The sequence below is a fragment of the Haliotis rubra genome, unplaced genomic scaffold (assembly GCF_003918875.1).
Source record: "Haliotis rubra isolate DU_JTF1 unplaced genomic scaffold, ASM391887v1 Scf445, whole genome shotgun sequence".
NCBI lineage: Eukaryota > Metazoa > Mollusca > Gastropoda > Lepetellida > Haliotidae > Haliotis > Haliotis rubra.
This window is the reverse complement of record NW_025767130.1, coordinates 225,508-250,923: the sequence shown is the minus strand read 5'-3', so window position 1 is coordinate 250,923 and position 25,416 is coordinate 225,508. Positions and strand designations below refer to the sequence as shown.

The window sequence follows — 25,416 nt, the reverse complement described above, 5'->3', positions numbered from 1 at the left end:
TCTTACATGGAGAAATGATGCATAATAAACATTAAAGTAATGCAATATGCAACTAAAGGTTTAGGTTTGGCTTTATCAACTATCAAGTTTATGTAAGTTATAGTTTAGGTTTAGTTATTTTGCAAAATTAGTTTAGCCAACGAGAGTTGTGGGTTAGTAACCTTTACCTGACAACTGCACTGTAAGCCATACTCAGGTGTGCCGATACAACTAACGCACATGACCTCAAATAAACACAACAACCCCCAGATAGGACAGGTGTGCGAAAGAAGTGAAGTGCAAACCTACTTAATGTATAGTAATATACTAATGATCAACGTAATATACTACTAAGAGACAACACAACCTAACACAATGTCTACTTTAGTGCAAACAATGCTAAAGATTAAACTAAATAATGAATAACTACGCTAATATGATTAAACTAAGCAGACTTCAAAAACTAACTAAACTAAACTAACTAACATAAACTAAACTGAGGGACCATAATACTAAGTAGGTACAACAACAGCAGCAGAGCTCAATATTGCTACCAAATATACATGGCCAAGGTCAAACTGACATAACAATGTGGGTGAAAGAAACATGTCTGTTATACAATTATGGTACCAAAGAATAAAAGATCTTATGAAATACAGCTGCAGTTACTGAGAGAGTCCAGTGTCAATAGTCTGTATTCAGACTGAAGTGTCTCTGATCACAAGTAAGAAGAGATCATATGCACATAGTTACACATATTTACTTTCTGTCGGGGGTGGCTTCATACACTGTCACTGCACGGGATTCTTATGATGTTCCTCTCACATCCTCTGGCTCCATTCGAAATCCAAATCCCACCAGGGATGCCATTGTAACAGCGGTACCCATGTCATCTCAAGAAACAAGGGAGTACTTGTAGTGGTTCGAGGGATTTATTCGGACAAATGGAAGCCCAGATCTGCCCTAAAACGTACATTATTCAATCATAAACATCATGGCAGTACATAGACACAAGATAACGATATTACTTATAACACTTTTAAGATTTACAGTTCATTTCTGTATACTTTACAAATCCCTTTAGATAAAACATATTACACTTTATATAAAGATCATGCACATGCAATTGAACATAAATATATTACCTCGTCTCAGGGACGCAGGCTGGAATGAGTGATCGATGTACAGTGATAAGCCCTGCACAAATAAATATACTATATAAATATAGGATAATAGTTATGGTACACTTACGTTAGCATGTACAGAATACATTATACATTCCCAAAATAATATACATACATACATGATACATAGAATACTTCTAACCCGTTTACACATACAAAATGTACATATATATATCCTATGAAATAAACTTGGCATATACCTCTGTTGAATACACAAGTAAGTTGAATTAAACCTACCTTACCATATAATACACTACTAGCTAAAATACTACATATATATAACAATGCTTAAAATACATAATAACCAAACCTAAGATGCCAGATACAGTGATAAATGAACTTACCCTATGTGATCTTGTGCAGAGAATGTGCTCACTGGCAGAAAGGAGAAATAGGCTGACTGACCAGCAAAAGTTTGAAGTAGTCACTCCACATGACTAAAACAATCATGTGGCCCCAGAGAACAATAAAACCCTAATCACAGGCCAAGCCTGTGACTGCCCGAGTGACAATACCCATGAACCTATATACAATGAAAAGGCTGAACTATCCCAGCTTACCTATGAGTTAGTAGATTTGTGCAAGTGCTGAAGTTAACACAAGTATTTAAGGAAAGTAAAGTTTAAATATCTAGGCTTAGGTTATTAAATATTTAGGTTTAGGTTATTAATTTACTTCATATAAGTTTACTATGATGATTAAAATCTAACAATATACTATTTACAAACGTACTGCTATAGAAATATCGGCTTGCCTCTTATATATTGAATAAATGGGTTTTAGTAATAAAGTTTTTTTTACTGGAAGAACACCATACTGAAATTGTATTGACCATTTGTTCTTTAAGTTTTTAAAAGAAAATATATAACATTTTACCGCCAAATAACAGATCCCTTCTTTTGTCTCCCCTGACGATATATCTCTCAAAATGTTCTTGATGAAACTCCACGAAGACAAAGACAGGAATAAAACACTTGCAAATGTACCAGAAAATGCGAACAAAACGTATTGGTAATTAAGGTTGATTCGAACCAGTAACAATAACCTTCAAACTTTCTTGTGCACCTGATGGAATGGGAGATAACTCTTGATTGTCGTAAAATATCAACGTTTTTAAAAAACATATACGCCATAGGTTAGGGACAAAAGTCTCAAAATAGTATCACTATATGTTGATGATAACGGGAAAATAATCTAATTCTTATTCTATGACATACAGATATTTGTTTGTCGTAAAACGATAAAGAACGATTTACGGACATACCTGAGCGCTTGAAAATGGCGGCGTTGGTGATCAGAAAATAAACCTTTGCTGTCAAATTCAGATGTTCGATAAGGGATAACGGCGGATACCTAATATGCCATCAGAAAGGGTGAGCCGTTTTCAGGTTTTGGAAACGTTTAGAACTGTTAGTATTACCTTGAAGATAAGTGGATACAGTTGTAACGAAAACCGATTTCTTGTTCAAAGTTGTTGACTTGACAGCAGTGGGTTTATGAACCGGCGTCGTGTCTACATTGACGCTCCCTAAATATCCTCAGACATGAAATTGAAACTGGATATTCAACTCGATTCTACCCATAACCATGTGTAAAATAAGTCCGAATACTTTTATGATCATATCTGTGAAGGATTTGTGTTCGTCAGGTTGTAATCGAAACGGTTATCGTCGGTAGCCAAGATAGACATGCAATTGATCTTAGATCTAGTCCTACCAGATGATATATACACACACAACTCAAAACAGTGATAGAACTCTCGATTCTGTCTCAATACTTGGTTAATCTGTGGGGCGGTGGGGTAGCCTAGTGGTTAAAGCGTTGGCTCGTCACGCCAAAGACCCGGGTTCGATTCCCCACATGGGCACAATGTGTTAAGCCCATTTCTGGTGTCCCCGCCGTGATATTGCTGGAATATTGCTAAAAGCGGCGTAAAACTAAACTCAGTCAGTCAGTCAGTCAGTTAATCTGTCATACCATGCTTATGTACTAAAGTAATCTATAGAATCCAGTGTTCATCAACTTTTATTTAATATCAAACCCGGTGTCAGGGTTTTCGACGATGTAAGACAAAAACGTATTTTTTATCTTAATATCACTTAAAGTTTTTATTTACTAACCTTGACTGATAAAGGATATATTCATCTATTTCACACAAAATATCAAGTGTTCCCTACGAAAATAGTGTTCATGACATTGTATCGGCGAAACTGTTGCCGCTTTCCACATCCGAGTCTTTTGTATGGATTTTTGCCAATGAGTCATACTTTGCTTCGCACTGTGAGGGAGTGTTGTGATCACGTGGCTTCCTATCTATTTATTGCCTGTCACCAGCAGCCGACTGATCTTACTGAAATTTGGCTTGCTATTTTTTGTTATATATAGGCAATTGATTTTGCATCTGAAGTGGTATTAACGATCTTGAGTAAATAATATTGATGTTTGTTTGCTTTTTATATAAATTAACTTTCGGATTTCCATTGCCAAAAAATTCTCAAGACAGCGACTGGGCACCCGCCCTACCGATGAAACTGCTCGTGCACTCCGATCGTGCACGTACTCCCCTGATATAGCGTCGGCAATGCAATCTTCGAAATCACCAGAACGTCAAATTCAGCTCGCTTTAGGATATATTACAGGGTAATAATAATTAAACAAAATTCCAACTCTGTATTATTCTTGGTGGCTTAGATTGGTACCTCTCAAACTGCTGACTGCCCTCTGGAGATTACATCCATTTTGACTCTGTGTAATGCAGTCAACTGCAGTCTTGGATAGTATCCATATTTTCAGAAAAGTTCTCGTTGGATAAAGTCCCATTAGCTGCCTGGGCTGCCATTTGAGGCCAAGGCCCCGGAGCTGATGATGATGATCCTAACGGACCTAACTGTGCCAGGAACCCTAAACCATTTTTGCTGCATTTATCGAAGAGGTTAATCCTGTCAGTAACCTGATAAGGTCTCTTCTCGGAAAAGAGGGTGGTGCAGGGATTTACAAGACACGAATTCCTGCGTCCTATACGCATAAAAATTGACAATGGACGCAACAAAATTTATTAGAGCGTCCACAGGGACTCAGAAAAAGTCCAAATACTTTTTGTAAAAATTCCAATCAAATGACAATAAGTTATCACTGAGTTTGCTACTAGCTGGGTTATGGTATTGTTTGCACCTTACTTACTGTAACAATGTGATGATCATGATACACAATACTATAACAGTATTGATAATAATATTTAAGTGTCTGGGACCCCCATTTTGTTGTCCAGGACTCCTGAAAATTAAGGGTATGAGTCCCAGGGACCCTCAAATACAGGACTCCATGTAAATCCCTGGTGGTGTGTGTGTGCGTGCGTGCAGTGTGTGTGTGTGCGTGTGTGTGTGTGTGTGAGATCAGTCCTGATCTGAGGTTGGATACTTTGTCCATTCGACCAAAGAGATTAGGAGGTTAGGCTGACAAGGTAAAGATGTCATCTTTAGGATGACCCAATGCCCTGTCAGATATACACAGCAAACACTATGCATTGATTGTAATTAGAACAGAAGTACTGAAGAGATTTTTTGAAAGAAGCCTTGGAGGGAGACAGCTTGATGTCAGCAGGGCGAAAATTCCACAATGTAACTGCTACAATTCTGTGACCATAACGTACATGTTTTGTTGTAAGGCTATATTGTCAACACTAATTTAAAGGCTACTGAAGTTGAATGTATTGGTTGATGAAGATGTTGGGATATTTTAGTTTGCACGAGGGATTCCTTTCTGGACTTAGGATAACAATTTGGGAATTCTTACTATTATTTATTGCCCTATTTGTTGTAAAAGATTTGTCTCTGAGGACATTCAAATAAATTGTTGTTGCCACAGAGAAAAGGTAGTGCCATCACTTCCTTCTTTAGAATGGACCACTGTTTAGGAGGCAGTGTAACCATGGTAATAATGTTGCTTGCCTTTCCATTTGTTACTTGCACTTAATACTCACGTTTTACAAACACATGTTTTGCCAACGTGGTAAACATGCAGAAGAGATTTTTGCTCAGCTTTGAATTTTCTTCAGCAAATGTTTGATTAATCTTTCAGAATCGTCGTAAGGACGACACTTGGACCACAGATGAGCTTAATAGAGCTTTAAAGGTAGCAGCTGAGTTTCTTTTATGCTAATACAAAGTCAAGAATAGTTTGGTTTTGTTGTAATATATCTTTGTCCTGTGAGGAGCAACATTTGGAATATACTGACAAAATTCTGTGTTCCAACTAGGAAGTTCCTTACAGAAAGTATCTTGACTGTTATGTTTGTTGGAGTTCTATTCAAACGAGAAAGGTCAGGTAATGTAAGGGGATGGCTACACCTGGAGTTGGGGTCTACCTGGTAATATGCAGTATCAGAAAGAGAGATTTAGTTCACAAGATAATGTGTCATTTTTCATTTTTCTGTAAATATGTAGCTGTTCTGGGTATGTCGAGTCAACATAAAATTCACTACATGTCTGTAGAGAATTTAATTACTGAGCATTGGTCTGGAAGATACACATCTACTCATGTTTCCACTGACGTCACTGCACATTATCTAATTATATCTAATTATACAGTACATCCAGAAATTATTGAGAATTTAAAGATTGTAATTTTTTCATTTTTTTCACTCATTACTCACGTATTAAATGTGAATATTAGCTGAACGTAACTCCAGATTCAAAGACAGGTGAACAGTTAGTATTTTGTCAAGTCACCATGGGCAGCAATGCAGGCTTCAATGCGGCGGGGCATACTACTGATCAAAGAAGTTAGAAAGTCGTGGTCCATGCTGTCCCACTATCGGACCACCTCTTCTTTCATTTCAGTAATATTTGTCAGATTTTTCTTATTGACACTTTCCTTCATAAGTCCCCAAACATTTTCTATTGGATTTAGGTCAGGGCTATAGCTTGGCCAATCTAATAATGTCATATTTTGGGTCCGAAAGCAGGCCTGTGAATGCTTTGAACGATGTTTTGGGTCGTTGTCCTGCTGGAAAATCCAAAAGTTTCCATAGAACACGTGAGCAGATGGAAGTAAATTGTCCCAGTTAAACTTTCTATGCTGTAAGCACCAGTTCAACCTTCGCTCCTTATGTTCAGGTTTCATGATCGGTGAGAATTCCTTGACATTTCTGCCAAACCATTGCATGCAGCTCAGTTCTAATTGTCTCCTTACAGACAGCCACAGTTCCTCTATCAATCATATCCAGCCTTAAGTTTTCTAAACTCCTTCGTTTGTTTTAAGAAACAAGAATACCAAGCCGCCTCCTGTCACCAACAGTCAATTTTCTGGGCCTACCTGCGCCTCCCTGGTGCTCAATGCCATATCCATTTGCAATATTTTTCAAAACACGATAAACAGTAGACAAAGGGATGCCTGTTCTACTTGAAATCACTTTAACTGATCTGATGTCCTTGTTATAATACTCTAAAATCAACTTCCTCTTCTCTAAATCATCCATACTGATCACTGAAAATGTCGTCTGCTAGCAAGTAAACAAAGGGAGATAACTCTTCCTCAAACTAATGAAAAAGGATTAACGGAGTTGTCTATCTTGAATGAAACCAAGCACTTGATAGCTGGTCAAGGTTGTTTATACTAGAAATTAAATTAAACATATTCCACAAATTCTCAATAATTTCTGGTCATACTATATCATGCTTCACATACTGGTGCCCATTTTCAGTCTGACTTTGGTGTTTGTGCAATGTTTACAGGTTTTATAAAACTGGGCTTACTAGAGCAAATGTTACTAGACTGTGACGGTTGAAGGTGCAGACTGTCCAGAGTAATAAAGATGGGTTTACAACCAGGAACTTGTTTTTTATTCTATTTCAATGGGCATGTGGGCTTTTGCCCAGATATGGTTTATACTGCTGGTATTTTTGTACAGCACTTTGGAAATGTCCTTTCAGAAAGTCAGATCAATAAACACGAAATAATTGTTAAATTTTAACCACATCAAATACCTTGCACCATACTTTTTGCCCTTCTTTCATGCAGGTATTCAAATGCCTGCCAGATATGATCTGGCTGTGAGGGCATGATGCTTTAGATTAGACTGGAGTGCAATTCAGGATTGTGCCTCTTCCTCCTCATCCTGTATTATACTTATAGTAACTATAGTAACAAGATTTCATTTCAAAAGATTCCTGTTTGTAGGGCTCTCGAGATGACCTTGAAAGGAAGCGACATCGTCGCGATGGGGAGGAGAGACGCCACAGAGATGATGAAGGTGAAAATGATGGACCAGGCAGAGTAGCTGTTTCCAAGACAGATTTACATGTATCATGTCAATGACACAGAATACTAGTGTCTTATTTTATTGATTTTCAGTGAAAAAAATGAGGAAACATTAAATCAGTACTTTCAGGAAAGCAGAGTAGCTGGCTTTTATGTGATATATATTTCCCCAACAATGTTGTAATTTCTCATTATTATCTTTATAAATCGTATCTTTATAGTATTAAATGAGAACTCAACCTTTATATCATATTTACTGTATTTGCTTGGAAGAAAACCTGTGAAGCTAGTACACAAAATGTTTGTTGACTGTGTACATGTACATACAGGTGCAATGATACCGATATGGTGTAGAACCTGCACTGAACATGGTGAAGGGCAGACTCTCCTGCTGACACAGGGGAACGTGCAGCCCAGCTGTCTGATGCACCACAATTTACTGTGCACAGTTGTGTCCCTTGGACAATCCACTAATCTATGATCCTGGGTTCAAATCCCAGTCTGCAATGACTTTGTAGGTTCATCAGCACAATATGTATGTAAATGGATTTTGCTGAAGTGGTATATATCTGCAACCTGCATCACTTGGGTTTTCCCTCCCATATGACATATCGTAACTGGAAAACTGATCAAAGTGATGTTAAACCTGACTCTTTTAGCTGTGACATTTTACATCATCCAAATGAAATGTGGTCCTCCATGAAATTTTATTTTGCAGATCGGAAAGAGAGGCGCAGACCCAAGGATGAAGAGAGAAAGCATCATCGAGATGGCAGTGTGAGTATACATGTAGTTTGTCTTGCAAAGGTGATGAATTAACTATTTACTGTATTTCTGTTATTTGATGTAAAATATATTAAAAATGTGATAAAGGTGATGTATTTTAACTGCAAAGTACAGAAACATGCATTGGACCCTGCAGGCAGCATACAGCACATCCTGGCCCCGATTTCTCGAAACAAACTTAAGTCTGAGTTTCGACTTAAGTTAGAGTTTTTACTCAAATTTGAGAAAATGCATTTCCCAGAATGAACTAAAATTGATATTAAACTCAAACATAGTAGACAATTTGAGTTTGGTGGATAGATTACTTACGTTGTTTGGGCTTTTTTATTTAAAACATGCAGTTGAGTTAAAAATTCATCTGTTTCAAATTGTCCAACTCAGTTTGAAATTTGAGTAAAAACTTAAGCTTGTTTCGAGAAATCGGGGCCTGGTCATCAAACATTTCTGATTTCCTGCACTTCTGATTTTGTTCAACAATTCAGATTTTAGTTACCACTTTCTGTTATTTGTTTAAATTTTGCCACATTTGTTTTGACTTATTGTTTCCTGTATTAGGCCTGTGTCATTTGATTACATGTCATAATGAGGTAGATGTTGTAATTATGTGACACTGGACTGTAAGTTGTGATCTGTGTCAGGGGCTTGTTGCTAGTAGCATGCCTGTTGTTGTCACTGACTGACAGGCTGTGTGTGTTGGGGTCACTGGTAGCATGCCTGTTGTTGTCACTGACAGGCTGTGGTGTTCACTGGTAGTATGCACTGGTTAGCATGCCTGTTGATGTCACTGACTGACAGGCTGTGGTGTTGGGGTCACTGGTAGCATGCATGTTGATGTCACTGACACTGACTGGCATGCATGTTGTGTGACTGACTGGCTGTGTGTGTTGGGGTCACTGGTAGCATGCCTGTTGTTGTCACTGACAGGCTGTGTGTGTTGGAGTGTTGTTGAGTCACTGGTGGAGTCACTGGTAGCATGCATGTTGATGTCACTGACTGTCACTGGTAGCATGCCTGTTGATGTCCGACAGGCTGTGTGTTGGAGTCACTGGTAGCATGCCTGTTGATGTCACTGACAGAGTTGCTGTGTGTGTTGGAGTCACTGGTAGCATGCCTGTTGATGTCACTGATAGGCTGTGTGTGTCACTAGTAGCATGCCCGTTGAGTCACTGGTGGAGTCACTGGTAGCATGCCCGTTGATGTCACCTGTCTGACAGGCTGTGTGTGTTCATGATGTCACTGGTAGCTGAGGCTGTGTGTGTTGGAGTCACTGGTAGCATGCCTGTTGATGTCACTGTCTGACAGGCTGTGTGTTGGAGTGACAGCATGCCTGTTGGGATGTCACAAGTCCTGTTGATGTCACTGACAGGCTGTGTGTGTTGGAGTCACTGGTAGCATGCCTGTTGATGTCACTGTCTGACAGGCTGTGTGTGTTGGAGTCACTGGTAGCATGCATGTTGCTTAAGGAAACTTTGCTATTCCAGGAGGATAAGCGACGCCATAGGCAAGATGATTCTGAAAGGATAAATCTGACAGAGGTAACATTCCTATCCTCTCTGTTCATTCATTATTAAAACTGCTTCCAGATTCTCAAGTCTGACTTAAGGTTATTGCCAGACAAGGAGGTTGTGAATTTCACTAATTCTTGTGTTAATGTTTTGTTTCACATGTTCCTCTGTGCATGGTATACACTCTGCATGTTTGTAGATCTGCAGACTTTTAGATCTTTCCTGTCCTGCATATGTGATTTTATTAAGTTGTAGATGACAATATATAAGTGTCTGTTTACATAAGAAATGGTGGATGGATACTTTTTTGCTGATTTTGTTACCATGGATACTGTATCGCTATGTTTCAGGACGAGAGAGAAAGACAGAGGCGGGAACGGAGAGAACGGAGAGAAAAGAAAGATCCATCCAAACCTGTAAGTTATTACCAGATGTGAGAATTTGCTCAGTAAAATCATATGTATCATACACTAGAGGAAATACGCATCAGGACATGTTAAATACATCAAGATATTGTCTGAGAGAGGTGTGTTTATCAAGTGTAAGCCCTGTGATCAAAGGGGCTGTGATGGCCTGCGGAGAGTTGCTTCCCTTACCTGTTATTGGGATCAGCGGGGGCAACTTTGCTTCTCTCTATTAATCATCCTTAATGTAGGCAACATAATGCGGCATGATTGTTTCAGCACATTTATACAAATTAGGATGTATATATCCATCAGGAAAAAAAGGAGAAGAAACGAGATGCTCCTGTGATAGAAGATGACGATGAGATACGGCGACGTCACCGTGACAGGGATGATGAGAAACGCAGACATAGAGATGATGACAGGGACCGTCATCGTGACCGGGATGATGACAGGCGAAAACGGCGTGATGATGACAAAGAGCGGCGACGCAGGGATGATGACCGTAAACATGGACGTGATGAGAATGACAACAGACGACGACACAGGGATGAGGTAGGAGTATGAGCCAGACACTATACAGGCTTAAATTGTGTTGTGAGCCAGACACTACACAGGCTTAAATTGTGTTATGAGCCAAACACTATATAGGCTTAAATTGTGTGATGAGCCAGACACTATACAGGCTTAAATTGTGTGATGAGCCGGACACTATACAGGCTTAAATTGTGTGATGAGCCAGACACTATACAGGCTTAAATTGTGTTATGAGCCAAACACTATATAGGCTTAAGCTGTGTTATGAGCCAGACACTATACAGGCTTAAGTTGTGTCATGAGCCAGACACAGTACAAGCTTAAGTTGTGTTATGAGCCGGCCATTTTACAGGCTTAAGTTGTGTTATGAACCAGACACTATACAGGCTTAAGTTGTGCTATGATCCAGACACTATACAGGCTTAAGTTGTGTTATGAACCAGACACTATACAGGCTTAAGATGTGCTATGATCCAGACACTATACAGGCTTAAGTTGTGCTATAGGCCAAGTGGTATACAAGCTAATGATGTACTTTGGGGCATGTGGTAGGCATGGTAGGTAGGCTTATGGTGTATGTAGGCTTATTGTGTTTTATGAGTCAGGCAGTGTTTAGGCTTTTGTTGTAAAATATAATAGAAACATTAACAGTTGTTCCCTGTCAGTTGATTGGTGATGTTGTTATGTCCTGTAGGATGACAGAGACAAAAGGAAGAAGGAAAGTAGAGAGAAAGACAGACATCGAACTGCAGATGTGAGTACGTCAGAATTGTTACAGTATACAGTGGAGATTACAGGAGCTCTGTGGGGGAGGGTGTAGTAGGGACATGTTCAGCCTGGGGACTTCTGTCAATACCTGTCTTGTAGATTACAGGAGCTCTCTGGGGGAGGGTGTAGTAGGGACATGTTCAGTCTGGGGACTTCTGTCAATACCTGTCTTGTAGATTACAGGAGCTCTCTGGGGGAGGGTGTAGTAGGGACATGTTCAGTCTGGGGACTTCTGTCAATACCTGTCTTGTAGATTACAGGAGCTCTCTGGGGGAGGGTGTAGTAGGGACATGTTCAGTCTGGGGACTTCTGTCATGTTCATACCTGTCTTGTAGATTACAGGAGCTGCCTGGGGGAGAGGGTGTAGTAGGAACATGTTCAGTCTGGGGACTTCTGTCAATACCTGTCTTGTAGATTACAGGAGCTGCCTGGGGGAGGGTGTAGTAGGAACATGTTCAGTCTGGGGACTTCTGTCAATACCTGTCTTGTAGATTACAGGAGCTGCCTGGGGGAGGGTGTAGTAGGAACATGTTCAGTCTGGGGACTTCTGTCAATACCTGTCTTGTAGATTACAGGAGCTGCCTGGGGGAAGGTGTAGTAGGGACATGTTCAGTCTGGGGACTTCTGTCAATACCTGTCTTGTAGATTACAGGAGCTGCCTGGGGTAGAGGGGTCAGTCTGGGGAGTAGGAACATGTTCAGTCTGGGGACTTCTGTCAATACCTGTCTTGTAGATTACAGGAGCTGCCTGGGGGAGGGTGTAGTAGGAACATGTTCAGTCTGGGGACTTCTGTCAATACCTGTCTTGTAGATTACAGGAGCTGCCTGGGGGGTTGGTTTGGCATGTTGATTTATGCCACACTCAGCAATATTCCAGCTATATGGCAGCGGTCTGTAAATAAATCAAGTCTGGACCAGACAATCCTGTGATCAATCTACGCAATAGGGATATGATGACATGTGTCAACCAAGTGAGCGAGCCTGACCACCGATCCCGTTAGTTGCCTCTTACGACAATCATGGGTTACTGATGACCAATTCTAACCCAGATCTTCATGGGTATCTGCCTTGGGGAGGGTGTATAGGGACACGCTTAGTCTTGGGACTTTGGTTAAATACCTGTCTTGACATCAGACTACCATCTGTGAGTGCATCAGGATTGCTACAGGGGGTGATGTGGGTTGATACATGGAATGTGTTATGATGATAATACACAAAGTGATGGGTGTTCAGTACTTCCACGTAGTGGATCGCTTTCAGTGTTGTGTGTGAACATGGTCAGAATGACAAGTGTGAATGTTTGATTTGACCTGATGGCCCGTTGTGTTGCAGGATGACAGAGACCGGAAGAGGAGGGAGAAACGCGATGACTCGGTGAGTGCAGCAACTCCCTGTTATGGGGCCATGTGACTTGGTTAAACACCTGGGCCTAGATTTTCGAAGCTCTTTTAGCGCTAAGATAGTCGTAAGTGCTATACATTAACATTAACTTACGACTATCTTAGCACTAAGAGAGCTTTGAAAATCTAGGCCCCTGTCTTGTAGAGGCAAGTCTTTTGTTCACAGTGTTGTGTTCACGCTATATATTTCACCTCACTGTCCCTGTCATTTAGAAGCCCAAGTCTCCAGATCAAGATGTGGTCCAGTTGTTCACTTGTATATTGGATATTAGTGGCTGTATCTATACTATAGGCATTTAGCATACTGGGTCTGATTTGGGTATCCATGTTCAACTACTGCTACGAAACAGATCTTAGTAGATCTTAGCGTAGATTTGTACATTCTGTTTATGTCACAGTAGAAGTAAGATAATTGTAACCAGCACATAATACCTCATTTCACTACCTTGAGGGAGGTTGGCTTCATGTTGAAGTAGCTTCAAGGTGAACCACAACAACATTTTTATAGATTATGTCTGCTGGTATGTCATCATTATTTAGGAGACTTCTGTGCCACTTTGGTTTGCTGGGAAAGTGTTTTAAAGTCTTTCTCTGCTGTTGCTTGAAACTTGTACTGTGTTGTAGTGGGGACAAGTTTCTTAACAAGAACTTTAACTATTGCTTATTGATTATGAAACACTTCATACGGATACACAGGTCAGGTAATGTAATCAGTCCTCTCTAGAGTCCCATGTAAGATTACAAAATACTGGTGTGGGACTGGTTTCCTTTTGGCTAATTATCACCAGGCATTGTGGAGACGTCCAGTTCTGTAAGCCGTTAATCAGTCATTATGAGGTAGGTTCATGTTGATTACCGGTACACACTTCCTTGCACAAAGCGTTGAACTTTAGTGAAGTGAAGTCTTAAGAACAGGAATTCCCATGGCTGTACAAAGATCATAGGTGGTTTTGTGAGTTTCTTCTTGATGCCATCAGGATGACCGAGAGCGACAGAGACAGGAGCGGAGGGAGAAGAAGGAGAAAAAGGAGAAGAAGAGTGTAAGTCAGCAGGCTCACCAATACCACTGGGTATGGGAGGGGGGTAGGTGAACCTTGTTGGGGCAGGGGGAGGGTATGGGAGGGGGTTGGGTGAATCTTGTTGAGATGGGAGGGTAGGGGGAGGGGTGGGTGAATCTTGTTGGGGGTTGATCTTGCTGGGAGGGAGGGTATGGGAGGGGTTGGGTGAATCTTTGGGGGGACTTGCTGGGAGGGAGGGTGGGAGGGGGTTGGGTGAATCTTGTTGGGGGTTTGATCTTGTGGAGGGGTGGGGTGAATCTTGTTGGGGGGCTGGAGGGGATGGTATGGGAGGGGGTAGGTGAATCTTGTTAGGGGTTGATCTTGCTGGGAGGGAGGAGGGTTATGGGAAAATTTGGTGGGGGTTGATCTATCTAGGAGGGTATGTTATGGGAGGGGGTTAGGTGAATCTTGTTGGGGGGTTGATCTTGCACAAAATAATTCACTAGCCCGAAATTTGAATGTCAAAACTATGCAAAAGATTTCAAAAAGGTAAAATATCATCCAAAATAAGCAAACACATGTCTGAAATATTTTGTTTATGCTCAAATAAGTCATCATTAAGTTGCTTATATGAGGAACATTTTTATCAGGCCATAATCTTGCATGATTTTACAAGTGTATTATGACCTAACAATTCGGAGAGAGTGATATATTTACAAAATGACCCCATGAAATGCACTAGCCAGTCGGGCCATTGACTGTGGAGATTTTTACTAGCCAAGGGCTAGCAGGCCAGTGGCTATTTCGCACACTGCTGCGAGTGGTGGGTTTGCGTCGGATGGGGCTGGTCTTGTTAGGTAATGGAGGGCAGGTCTTGTGGGGAAAGTGTGGGTGTGGTGTGGTTGGGTGGATGGGGCTGGTGTTAGGTAAGGGCAGTGTGTGGTGAGTTGTGAATGGATGGGTGGTTGGGTCGGATGGGGCTGGTCTTGTTAGGTAAGGGCAGGTCGTGTGTGGTGAGTTGTGAATGGATGGTCACGCTAGGAGGGGGAGGTCTTGTGGGGAAAGTGTGGGTGTGGTGTGGTTGGGTCGGATGGGGCTGGTCTTGTTAGGTAAGGGCAGGTCGTGTGTGGTGAGTTGTGAATGGATGGTCACGCTAGGAGGGGGAGGTCTTGTGGGGAAAGTGTGGGTGTGGTGTGGTTGGGTCGGATGGGGCTGGTCTTGTTAGGTAAGGGCAGGTCGTGGTGTGGTGAGTTGTGAGTCTTGTGAATGGGCCGGATGGGGCTGGTCTTGTTAGAGTAAGGGCAGGTGGTGTGTGTGGTGAGTTGTGAATGGATGGTCACGCCAGGAGGGGAGGTCTTGTGGGGGAAAGTGTGGGTGTGGTGTGGTTGGGCGGATGGGGCTGGTCTTGTTAGTGTGTGAGTTTGAATGGACGGTCACGCTAGGAGGGGGAGGTCTTGTGGGGAAAGTGTGGGTGTGGTGTGGTTGGGTCGGATGGCTGGTCTTGTTAGGTGGGTTTACGTTCTTGTGGAGTGGGGTTAGTGTTGGTGGGCCAATTGGGTAGGTTGGCATCAACTGATAGTGAAGGGATGATATGGTTGATTTCTTGGTAAAGGTGTCACTGACAACACCTTGTGGTGGATAATGTATTGTGTGTTATGATCTTGTTCTATTTTAATTCCAATGCAATAGTTTGACAAAAGACATATATGGATGCTATGGTTCCAGGATCGGGACGAAGAGAAGCGAGACTCCAGGAAGGGCGACAGGCAGCGAGACCGTGATGACAGACACAGAGATAGGTGGGTACTAGGAGAGGTGACTGACATGGAAAAAACCCTATTAATATGGGTGATACAAAAGTATAGTCCTTGGAGGCAGGCTTTTTGTTGTAGAGTTGACTTGTCCTGACTCCAGATGTCTAGCAATGAATATAATCTATCCTTAGAGAAAGTAGGATGTGTTGTGACTGATACTGTATGTTTATATTATATTTGAATATTCAATATCATCAAATCTTTGAAGGACATTTAGAAGTGAAATGCATATCGAATAAGAAAAGCAAGACTTTTGGATGTCAACTTCTTTATTTGGTCCTGATCCTGATTCACAATAAAGAAGTTGACATCCAACCATTCTTATTCAATGTGATGTTTTATTGCATAGTTGCTAGCTATTTCAGACACTGATGTCATCTCAGTTGAAGGTCAAGTCAGTGGTTAATGTTTATGAAAATGCCTGGTCTTTGTATCAAATGTGTTGATAGACAATGTAGGTAGTTTTCTCCAGTATTACTCTGTGAACTTACCAGATTTACTTGCGGTAATAATTACATGGTGAATGTTCAGTCAGACCAGTTGTTGGCCTCTTTCCTACTGCCACATTTGTACTAACTTAACGTCATTGAAATATATTTCAGAAACGTTGAAAGAAAGAAAGAAGAGAAACAGGTTTGTCCTTATCTATCGCTACTTTGTCCTTGTCATGTAGTGTAATTTAATTATTTGTATTTTATGAGATGTATTTAGACTTAGATTTACCTCAACACAGATCAGTCCTGATTTTAGAGATCTCACTGTTAGATATGATTGGAATCTGTTTGTTATCCCCTTGCTGCAGAAACAGCCAACTGTCAGAAAGAAAACAAGTGTGAAACGTGCACCAAAGAAGGTAACATTATTTGCATGATGTGCTATAAATATTGCTTCAATGGACAGCACCGGCATGGGTTGGGAGCAGGGAGCACGTGCATAAGAGCCTCAGTATAAGGTGAAGGTGTATAGGGTGGCCTCCCATGGACTTATTCAGCCAATTACTTTGTATTTCACCATGATTATGTTAGACATATCTATCATATATATGAAGACATTCAGCGTAATGAATTATTCACTACTGATGGAATTAAGACGACAAAAGATGTACATGTACATCCCCTGCCCCACCTGTATATCTACCAGTACCCCTGCCCCACTTGTATATGTACAACTACAGCCCCTCCCCCACCTGTATATCTACCAGTACCCCTGCCCCACTTGTATATGTACAAGTACAGCCCCTCCCCCACCTGTATATCTACCAGTACAGCCCCTGCCCCACCTGTATATCTTCCAGTACAGCCCCTGTCCCACCTGTCTATCTACCAGTACAGCCCCTACCCTACCTGTCTATCTACCACTACAACCCCTGCCCCACCTGTCTGTCTACCAGTACAGCCCCTACTCTACCTGTCTGTCTACCAGCACAACCCCTGCCCCACCTGTCTACCAGTACAGCCCCTACCCTATCTGTCTGTCTACCAGTACAACCCCTGCCCCACCTGTCTGTCTACCAGTACAGCCCCTACCCTATCTGTCTGTCTACCAGTACAACCCCTGCCCCACCTGTCTGTCTACCAGTACAGCCCCTGTCCCACCTGTGTACAGTTAATCAAGTGTGCCAGACCTGCTACTTCCATCTAAGAAGTATTGGTAATATCCGCCATCTTATTACAAAAGACGTAACAAAGACACTAGTCCAACAACTTGTGATGTCCCGCATAGACTACAGCAACAGTCTGTTGTATGGTTTGAGTCAGGATCTGCTGAACAAACTCCAGAAGGTACCAAATAGGGCAGCTCGTATTGTGAGTCGTGCACCAAAAGATGCCACATAACACCGGTATTGATGTCCATACACTGGCTACCAATAGAAGCCCGGATCCACTTCAAGATCTTCTGTTTTGCCTACCACTGTTTGAATGGTACAGCACCGAGCTATCTATCAGAACTGATCTCACCATACCAGCCTTCACGATGTCTAAGGTCTGAAAACCAATGCCTACTTGCAGTACCAAACTCAAGACTAAAATCCTACGGCAACAGATCGTTTCAAGCAGCAGCACCTCAGTTATAGAACCCACTACCTCAGAACATTAAAGAATCCCCCACCCTTGAGACATTCAAAACCAACCTATAAACCTTTCTCTTTAGAAAGTTCTATCCCTACAAACTATCTCCTCATCTGTGACTATTGTAGCGCCGTGAGCATGCACCTCTGTGGATGGAACCCAGTGCAATATAAATAGACATTATTATTATTATTATTATCTACCAGTACAACCCCTGCCCCACCTGTCTGTCTACCAGTACAGCCCCTGCCCTACCTGTCTATCTACCAGTACAACCCCTGCCCTACCTGTCTGGCTACCAGTACAGCCCCTGTGCCACCTGTTAATCTACCAGTACAGCCCCTGTCCCACCTGTTAATCTACCAGTACAACCCCTGCCCCACCTGTCTTTCTACCAGTACAGCCCCTGCCCCACCTGTCTCTCAACCAGTACAGCCTCTGTCCCACCTGTTAATCTACCAATACAACCCTGCCCCACCTGTCTTTCTACCAGTACAGCCCCTGCCCCACCTGTCTCTCAACCAGTACAGCCTCTGTCCCACCTGTTAATATACCAGTACAACCCCTGCCCTACCTGTCTGCCTATTAGTACAGCCCCTGCCCTAGCTGTGTATCTAACAGTACCACCTCTGCCCCACCTGTAAAGTTAACCAGTACAACCGCTGCCCCACCTGTCTGTCTACAGTACAGCTCCTGCCCCACCTGTCTGTCTACAGTACAGCTCCTGCCCCACCTGTGTATCTACCAGTATAGTCCCTGCCCCACCTGTCTGTCTACCAGTACAGCTCCTGCCCCACAATGTCTGTCTACCAGTACAACCTCTGCCCCACCTGTCTGTTAACCAGTACAGCCCCTGCCCCACCTGTGTATCTACCAGTACAGCCCCTGCCCCACCTGTGTATCTACCAGTACAACCCCTGCCCCACCTGTCTGTCTACTCAGTACAGCTCCCCTGCCCCACCTGTACCTGTTCAACCCCTGCCCTAACTGTGTACACCAGTACAGCTCCCTGCCCCACCTGTGTATCCACTCAGTACAGCCCCTGCCCCTCCCATCCTAGTACAACTCCCTGCCCATACTGTGTATCCACCAGTACAGCCCCTGTCCCTCCTGTTCACTTCTACTCAGTACAGCCCCTGCCCCTCCTGTCTATCTACCAGTACAGCCCCTGCCCCTCCTGTTCTACCTACTCAGTACAGCCTCCCCCTGCCCCTCCTGTCTACTTCTTACTCAGTACAGCCCCTGCCCCTCCTGTCTCATCCACCAGTACAGCCCCCTGCCCCACCTGTCTATCTACACTAGCACAGCCCCTGCCCCTCCTGTCTACTCCAACCAGTACAGCCCCTTAGCCCTCCTGTCTACTTCTACCAGTACAGCCCCTGCCCTCCTGTTCACTCTTACTCAGTACAGCCCCTGCCCCTCCTGTTCTACTTACCAGTACAGCCCCTGCCCCTCCTGTCTATCTACCAGTACAGCCCCTGCCCCACCTGTCTTCATCTACTCAGTACAGCCCCTGCCCCTCCCTGTCTATCTGACCAGTACAGCCCCTGCCCCTCCTGTCTACTTCTTACTCAGTACAGCCCCTGCCCCACCTGTTCATCTACTCAGTACAGCCCCTGCCCCACCTGTCTAGTCCTTCTACCAGTACAGCCCCTGCCCCTCCTGTTCTTTTCTACTCAGTACAGCCCCTGCCTTAGTACAGCCCCTGCCCCACCTGTCTGTTTACCAGTACAAGCCCCTGCCCCTCCTGTTCCATTTCTACCAGTACAGCCCCCCTGCCCCTCCTGTCTATTTCTACCAGTACAGCCCCTGCCCCTCCTGTCTATTTCTACTCAGTACAGCCCCTGCCCCTCCTGTTCTATCTACCAGTACAGCCCCTGCCCCTCCTGTCTATCTGTCTCTTACCAGTACAGCTCCCTGCCCCTCCTGTCTACTTCTACTCAGTACAGCCCCCTGCCCCTCCTGTCTATCTACTCAGTACAGCCCTGCTCCCTCCTGTCTATTTACTCAGTACAGCCCCCTGCCCCTCCTGTCTCATTTACCAGTACAGCCCCTGCCCCTCCTGTCTATCTACTCAGTACAGCTCCCTGCCCCTCCTGTCTACTTACTCAGTACAGCCCCTGCCCCACCTGTTTATCTACTCAGTACAGCCCCTGCCCCACCTGCTCATTCTACTCAGTACAGCCCCTGCCCCACCCACCTGTCTATCTACTCAGTACAGCCCCTGCCCCTCCTGTTCATTTCTACTCTAGTACAGCCCCTGCCCCTCCTGTCTATCCACCAGTACAGCCCCTGCCCCTCCTGTTCACTTCTTCTACTCAGTACAGCCCCTGTCTCCCTCCTTGTCTATCTACTAGTAGTACAGCCCTGCCCCACCTGTGTCTACTTCTACTCAGTACAGCCCCTGCCCTCCTGTTCTATCTTACTCAGTACAGCCCCTGCCCCTCCTGTCTACTTTTACTCAGTACAGCCCCTGCCCCTCCTGTCTTTGTTCTACTAGTACAGCCCCCTGCCCCACCTGTCTACTTCTTACCAGTACAGCCCCTGCCCCTCCTGTCTCATTTTTCCAGTACAGCCCCTGCTCCCTCCTGTCTACTTCTTACTCAGTACAGCCCCCTGCCCCTCCTGTCTACTTACTCAGTACAGCTCCCCCCTCCTGTTCATTTACTTCTACTAGTACAGCCCCTGCCCCTCCTGTCTATCCACACCAGTACTAGCCCCCTGCCCTTCCTGTCCATCTTACCTAGTACAGCCCCCTGCTCCCTCCTGTCTATCCACCAGTACAGCCCCCTGCCCTCCTGTCCCACATCTACCAGTACAGCCCCTGCCCCACCTGTCTATCTACTCAGTACAGCCCCTGCCCCTCCTGTCTCACATCTACTCAGTACAGCCCCCTGCCCCTCCTGTCTATCTACTACTCAGTACAGCCCCCTGCCCCTCCTGTCACCTTACCAGTACAGCCCCTGCCCCTCCTGTCTATCTACTCAGTACAGCCCCTGCCCCTCCTGTCTACTTCTACTCAGTACAGCCCCTGCCCCCTCCTGTTCATCTCTACTCAGTACAGCCCCTGCCCCACCTGTCTACTTTCTTCTACCAGTACAGCCCCTGCCCCTCCTGTCTCATTTCTTACTCAGTACAGCCCCTGCCCTACCTGTCCCACCAGTACAGTACTCCCACCTGTCTTCTACTCAGTACAGCCCCTGCCCTAATCTCCTGTTACTTCTACTCAGTACAGCCCCTGCCCCTCCTGTCTATTCACCAGTACAGCCCCTGCCCCACCTGTCTATCTACCAGTACAGCCCCTGCCCCTCCTGTCTACTTACCAGTACAGCCCCCTGCCCCACCTGTCTATTCACTCAGTACAGCCCCATGCCCCACCACCCCACCCACCAGTACAGCCCCTGCCCCTCCTGTCTATCTACTCAGTACAGTGCCCTGCCCCTCCTGTCTACTTCTACCAGTACAGCCCCTGCCCCTCCTGTCTATCTACCAGTACAGCCCCCCCTGCCCCTCCTGTCTATCTACCAGTACAGCCCCTGCCCCACCTGTCTACTTACCAGTACAGCCCCTGCCCCTCCTGTCTACTTACCAGTACAGCCCCTGCCCCTCCTGTCTATCTACCAGTACAGCCCCTGCCCCTCCTGTCTACTCTACCAGTACAGCCCCTGCCCCACCTGTCTATCTACTCAGTACAGCCCCTGCCCCCTCCTGTCTACTTCTTTCTACTCAGTACAGCCCCCCCCTCCACCTTGTCCTGCCCCTCCTACTTACCAGTACAGCCCCTGCCCCTCCTGTCTATCTTACCAGTACAGCCCCTGCCCCTCCTGTCTATCTACCAGTACAGCCCCTGCCCCTCCTGTCTACTTCTTCTACCAGTACAGCCCCTGCCCCACCTGTTCATCTACCAGTACAGCCCCCTGCCCCTCCTGTTCACTTACCAGTACAGCCCCTGCCCCTCCTGTCTATCTACTCAGTACAGCCCCTGCCCCTCCTGTTCACTTCTACTCAGTACAGCCCCTGCCCCTCCTGTTCTATCTACCAGTACAGCCCCTGCCCTCCTGTTCATCTATCTACCAGTACAGCCCCTGCCCCTCCTGTCTACTTTACTCAGTACAGCCCCTGCCCCTCCTGTCTACTTACCAGTACAGCCCCTGCCCCACCTGTCTATCTACCAGTACAGCCCCTGCCCCACCTGTCTACTTACCAGTACAGCCCCTGCCCCACCTGTCTATCTACCAGTACAGCCCCTGCCCCTCCTGTACTTACTACTACAGCCACTGCCCCACCCTGCCCCACCTACTCAGTACAGCCCCTGCCCCACCAGTACAGCCCCCTGCCCCCTCCTGCTTTCTTTCTACCAGTACAGCCCCTGCCCCTCCCTGTATATCTACTCAGTACAGCTGCCCTCCCCCACCTACCAGTACAGCCCCTGCCCCCTCCTGTATATCTACTCAGTACAGCCCCTGCCCCTCCTGTCTACTCTACTACCAGTACAGCCCCTGCCCCTCCTGTATATCTACCAGTACAGCGCTACCCCACCTACCAGTACAACCCCTGCCCCACCTTTATCTCCACCAGTACAACCCCTGCCTAATTGTCATTTACATTATGAAGTGCATGAGTTTGTTATTGTGAGCATGACTGTTGGCACTCCGTTGTTGACAAGCACACCAAGGCATTGGTAGTCAGAGAGACCAATGATTTGGTGAATGCTATGTGGTGTTACACATTGGGGTGAGAGATTTATGCATCCACTGAGCACGCAAACATCTTGACATTTGACACTGTTAGTAATAAGAGTAAGTTTAGTTACAGGAATGTGTTCCGAGTCACAAGATGCAATAATTGATTTTGTCTGCATGAATTCTCACATTACCTTTTATCATTATGTCTGAAACAGTTTTAAGAGAGTAATGTTGGCTGCACGAAACCCATATGTATTGACTTAGTACTCACACAGAATAAACATTCATCTTAAAGAAGACTGACCAAGTAGGCACAGTGGTAGGCAGTCAGCAGGATGCATGTATCGGTTGAATTACAACGGATCCAGATTCTTGTCCGAGGAGGCAACTAAACAGTGTGATCAAGCTGTGAGACTTGACGGCATTGACGGTGTTCCTGATGGTATAATATCAGACACTTGGTTGTCTTGTCAATCTGTCATATGTGTAAACCAGGTTGATATACATGGACAATGTGTCTCATCCTCCCCAGAGTGAGCCAGCGAGTCGAAGCAAGGTTCAGGACCCAGAGTCGGAGCAGGAAGAAGATGGTGACGACTACAACTATGATGAGGAAGAGTTTGAGGTTTGTTTACAGTATCTATTTATCTGTAGATCAGCAGCACCAGGTCAGGTCTTCAGGTCCACACTTACTTTGCAGACAGTTATTATAGGGAGTATTATGGCTGCATCACTGTGTCTGATGGTGTCCATAGAAGTAGTGTGAGCTGGCTGTATCACTGTGTCCGATGGTGTCTATGGGAGTAGTGTGAGCTGGCTGCATCACTGTGTCTGATGGGAGTAGTGTGAGCTGGCTGCATCACTGTGTCTGATGGGAGTAGTGTGAGCTGGCTGCATCACTGTGTCTGATGGGAGTAGTGTGAGCTGGCTGCATCACTGTATCTGATGGTGCCGATGGGAGTAGTGTGAGCTGGCTGTATCACTGTGTCCGATGGGAGTAGTGTGAGCTGGCTGCATCACTGTGTCTGATGGTGTCGATGGGAGTAGTGTGAGCTGGCTGTATCACTGTGTCCGATGGTGTCGATGGGAGTAGTGTGAGCTGGCTGCATCACTGTGTCCGATGGTGCCGATGGGAGTAGTGTGAGCTGGCTGCATCACTGTGTCTGATGGTGTCGATGGGAGTAGTGTGAGCTGGCTGCATCACTGTGTCTGATGGTGTCGATGGGAGTAGTGTGAGCTGGCTGTATCACTGTGTCCGATGGGAGTAGTGTGAGCTGGCTGCATCACTGTGTCCGATGGTGCCGATGGGAGTAGTGTGAGCTGGCTGCATCACTGTGTCTGATGGTGTCGATGGGAGTAGTGTGAGCTGGCTGCATCACTGTGTCTGATGGTGTCGATGGGAGTAGTGTGAGCTGGCTGTATCACTGTGTCTGATGGTGTCGATGGGAGTAGTGTGAGCTGGCTGCATCACTGTGTCTGATGGTGTCGATGGGAGTAGTGTGAGCTGGCTGCATCACTGTGTCTGATGGGAGTAGTGTGAGCTGGCTGTATCACTGTGTCTGATGGGAGTAGTGTGAGCTGGCTGTATCACTGTGTCTAATGGCGTTGATGTGAGTAGTGTGAGCTGGCTGTATCACTGTGTCTGATGGTGTTGATGGGAGTAGTGTGAGCTGGCTGTATCACTGTGTCTAATGGCGTTGATGGAGTAGTGTGAGCTGGCTGTATCACTGTGTGTCTAATGGCGTTGATGTGAGTAGTGTGAGCTGGCTGTATCACTGTGTCTAATGGCGTTGATGGGAGTAGTGTGAGCTGGCTGTATCACTGTGTCTAATGGCGTTGATGTGAGTAGTGTGAGCTGGCTGTATCACTGTGTCTAATGGTGCTGATGGGAGTAGTGTGAGCTGGCTGTATCACTGTGTCTAATGGCGTTGATGTGAGTAGTGTGAGCTGGCTGTATCACTGTGTCTGATGGTGTTGATGTGAGTAGTGTGAGCTGGCTGTATCACTGTGTCTAATGGCGTTGATGGGAGTAGTGTGAGCTGGCTGTATCACTGTGTCTGATGGTGTTGATGTGAGTAGTGTGAGCTGGCTGTATCACTGTGTCTAATGGCGTTGATGGAGTAGTGTGAGCTGGCTGTATCACTGATGTGATAAGCCGGCTGTTGATGTGAGTAGATGTGAGCTGGCTGTATCACCGTAATCTAATGGCGTTGATGTGAGTAGTGTGAGCTGGCTGTATCACTGTGTCTAATGGTGTTGATGGGAGTAGTGTGAGCTGGCTGTATCACTGTGTCTAATGGTGTTGATGTGAGTAGTGTGAGCTGGCTGTATCACTGTGTCTAATGGCGTTGATGTGAGTAGTGTGAGCTGGCTGTATCACTGTGTCTGATGGCGTTGATGTGAGTAGTGTGAGCTGGCTGTATCACTGTGTCTAATGGTGTTGATGTGAGTAGTGTGAGCTGGCTGTATCACTGTGTCTAAATACGTATCAATTGCTGATACGGTGAGTAGTGTGAGCTGGCTGTATCACTGTGTCTAATGGCGTTGATGTGAGTAGTGTGAGCTGGCTGTATCACTGTGTCTAATGGTGTTGATGGGAGTAGTGTGAGCTGGCTGTATCACTGTGTCTAATGGTGTTGATGTGAGTAGTGTGAGCTGGCTGTATCACTGTGTTCCAATGGCGTTGATGGAGTAGTGAGCTGGCTGTATCAACTGTGTCTGATGGCGTTGATGAGGAGTAGTGTGAGCCGGCTGTATCACTGTGTCTAATGGCTGATGGGAGTGTGAGCTGGTTGCATCACTGTGTCTAATGGCGCTTGATGGGAGTAGTGTGAGCTGGCTGTATCACTGTGTCTAATGGCGTTGATGAGTAGTAGTGAGCTGGCTGCATCACTGTGTCTAATGGTGTTTGATGGGAGTAGTGTGAGCTGGCTGTAATCACCGTGTGCCCAATGGCTGATGGTGGAGCAGTGTGAGCTGGCTGTATCACCGTGCCCAATGGCGTCGATGGGATAGTGTGAGCTGGCCGTA

The 25,416-nt window shown here is 45.1% G+C and overlaps 1 protein-coding gene across 4 annotated transcripts in view; it reads left to right on the top strand.

Moving 5' to 3' along the window:
* The first annotated feature begins 2,428 nt into the window (after positions 1 to 2,428).
* Positions 2,429 to 25,416, top strand: part of LOC124289626 (cytoplasmic dynein 2 intermediate chain 1-like) — a 61,688-nt gene continuing 38,700 nt past the window's right edge. For 2 of the 4 annotated variants that reach the window (XM_046726229.1, XM_046726228.1), the window contains exons 1-13: positions 2,429 to 2,536; positions 5,241 to 5,294; positions 7,341 to 7,413; positions 8,140 to 8,198; positions 9,689 to 9,742; positions 10,063 to 10,128; positions 10,432 to 10,671; positions 11,348 to 11,407; positions 12,753 to 12,794; positions 13,798 to 13,860; positions 15,544 to 15,617; positions 16,235 to 16,265; positions 22,919 to 23,011. In XM_046726229.1, coding sequence (XP_046582185.1) covers positions 2,522 to 2,536; positions 5,241 to 5,294; positions 7,341 to 7,413; positions 8,140 to 8,198; positions 9,689 to 9,742; positions 10,063 to 10,128; positions 10,432 to 10,671; positions 11,348 to 11,407; positions 12,753 to 12,794; positions 13,798 to 13,860; positions 15,544 to 15,617; positions 16,235 to 16,265; positions 22,919 to 23,011 — 924 coding nt within the window. In that variant the 5' untranslated portion in view covers positions 2,429 to 2,521. The remainder of the gene's footprint in view (positions 2,537 to 5,240; positions 5,295 to 7,340; positions 7,414 to 8,139; positions 8,199 to 9,688; positions 9,743 to 10,062; positions 10,129 to 10,431; positions 10,672 to 11,347; positions 11,408 to 12,752; positions 12,795 to 13,797; positions 13,861 to 15,543; positions 15,618 to 16,234; positions 16,266 to 22,918; positions 23,012 to 25,416) is intronic. The other 2 variants (XM_046726232.1, XM_046726230.1) reach the window with 2 other exon arrangements.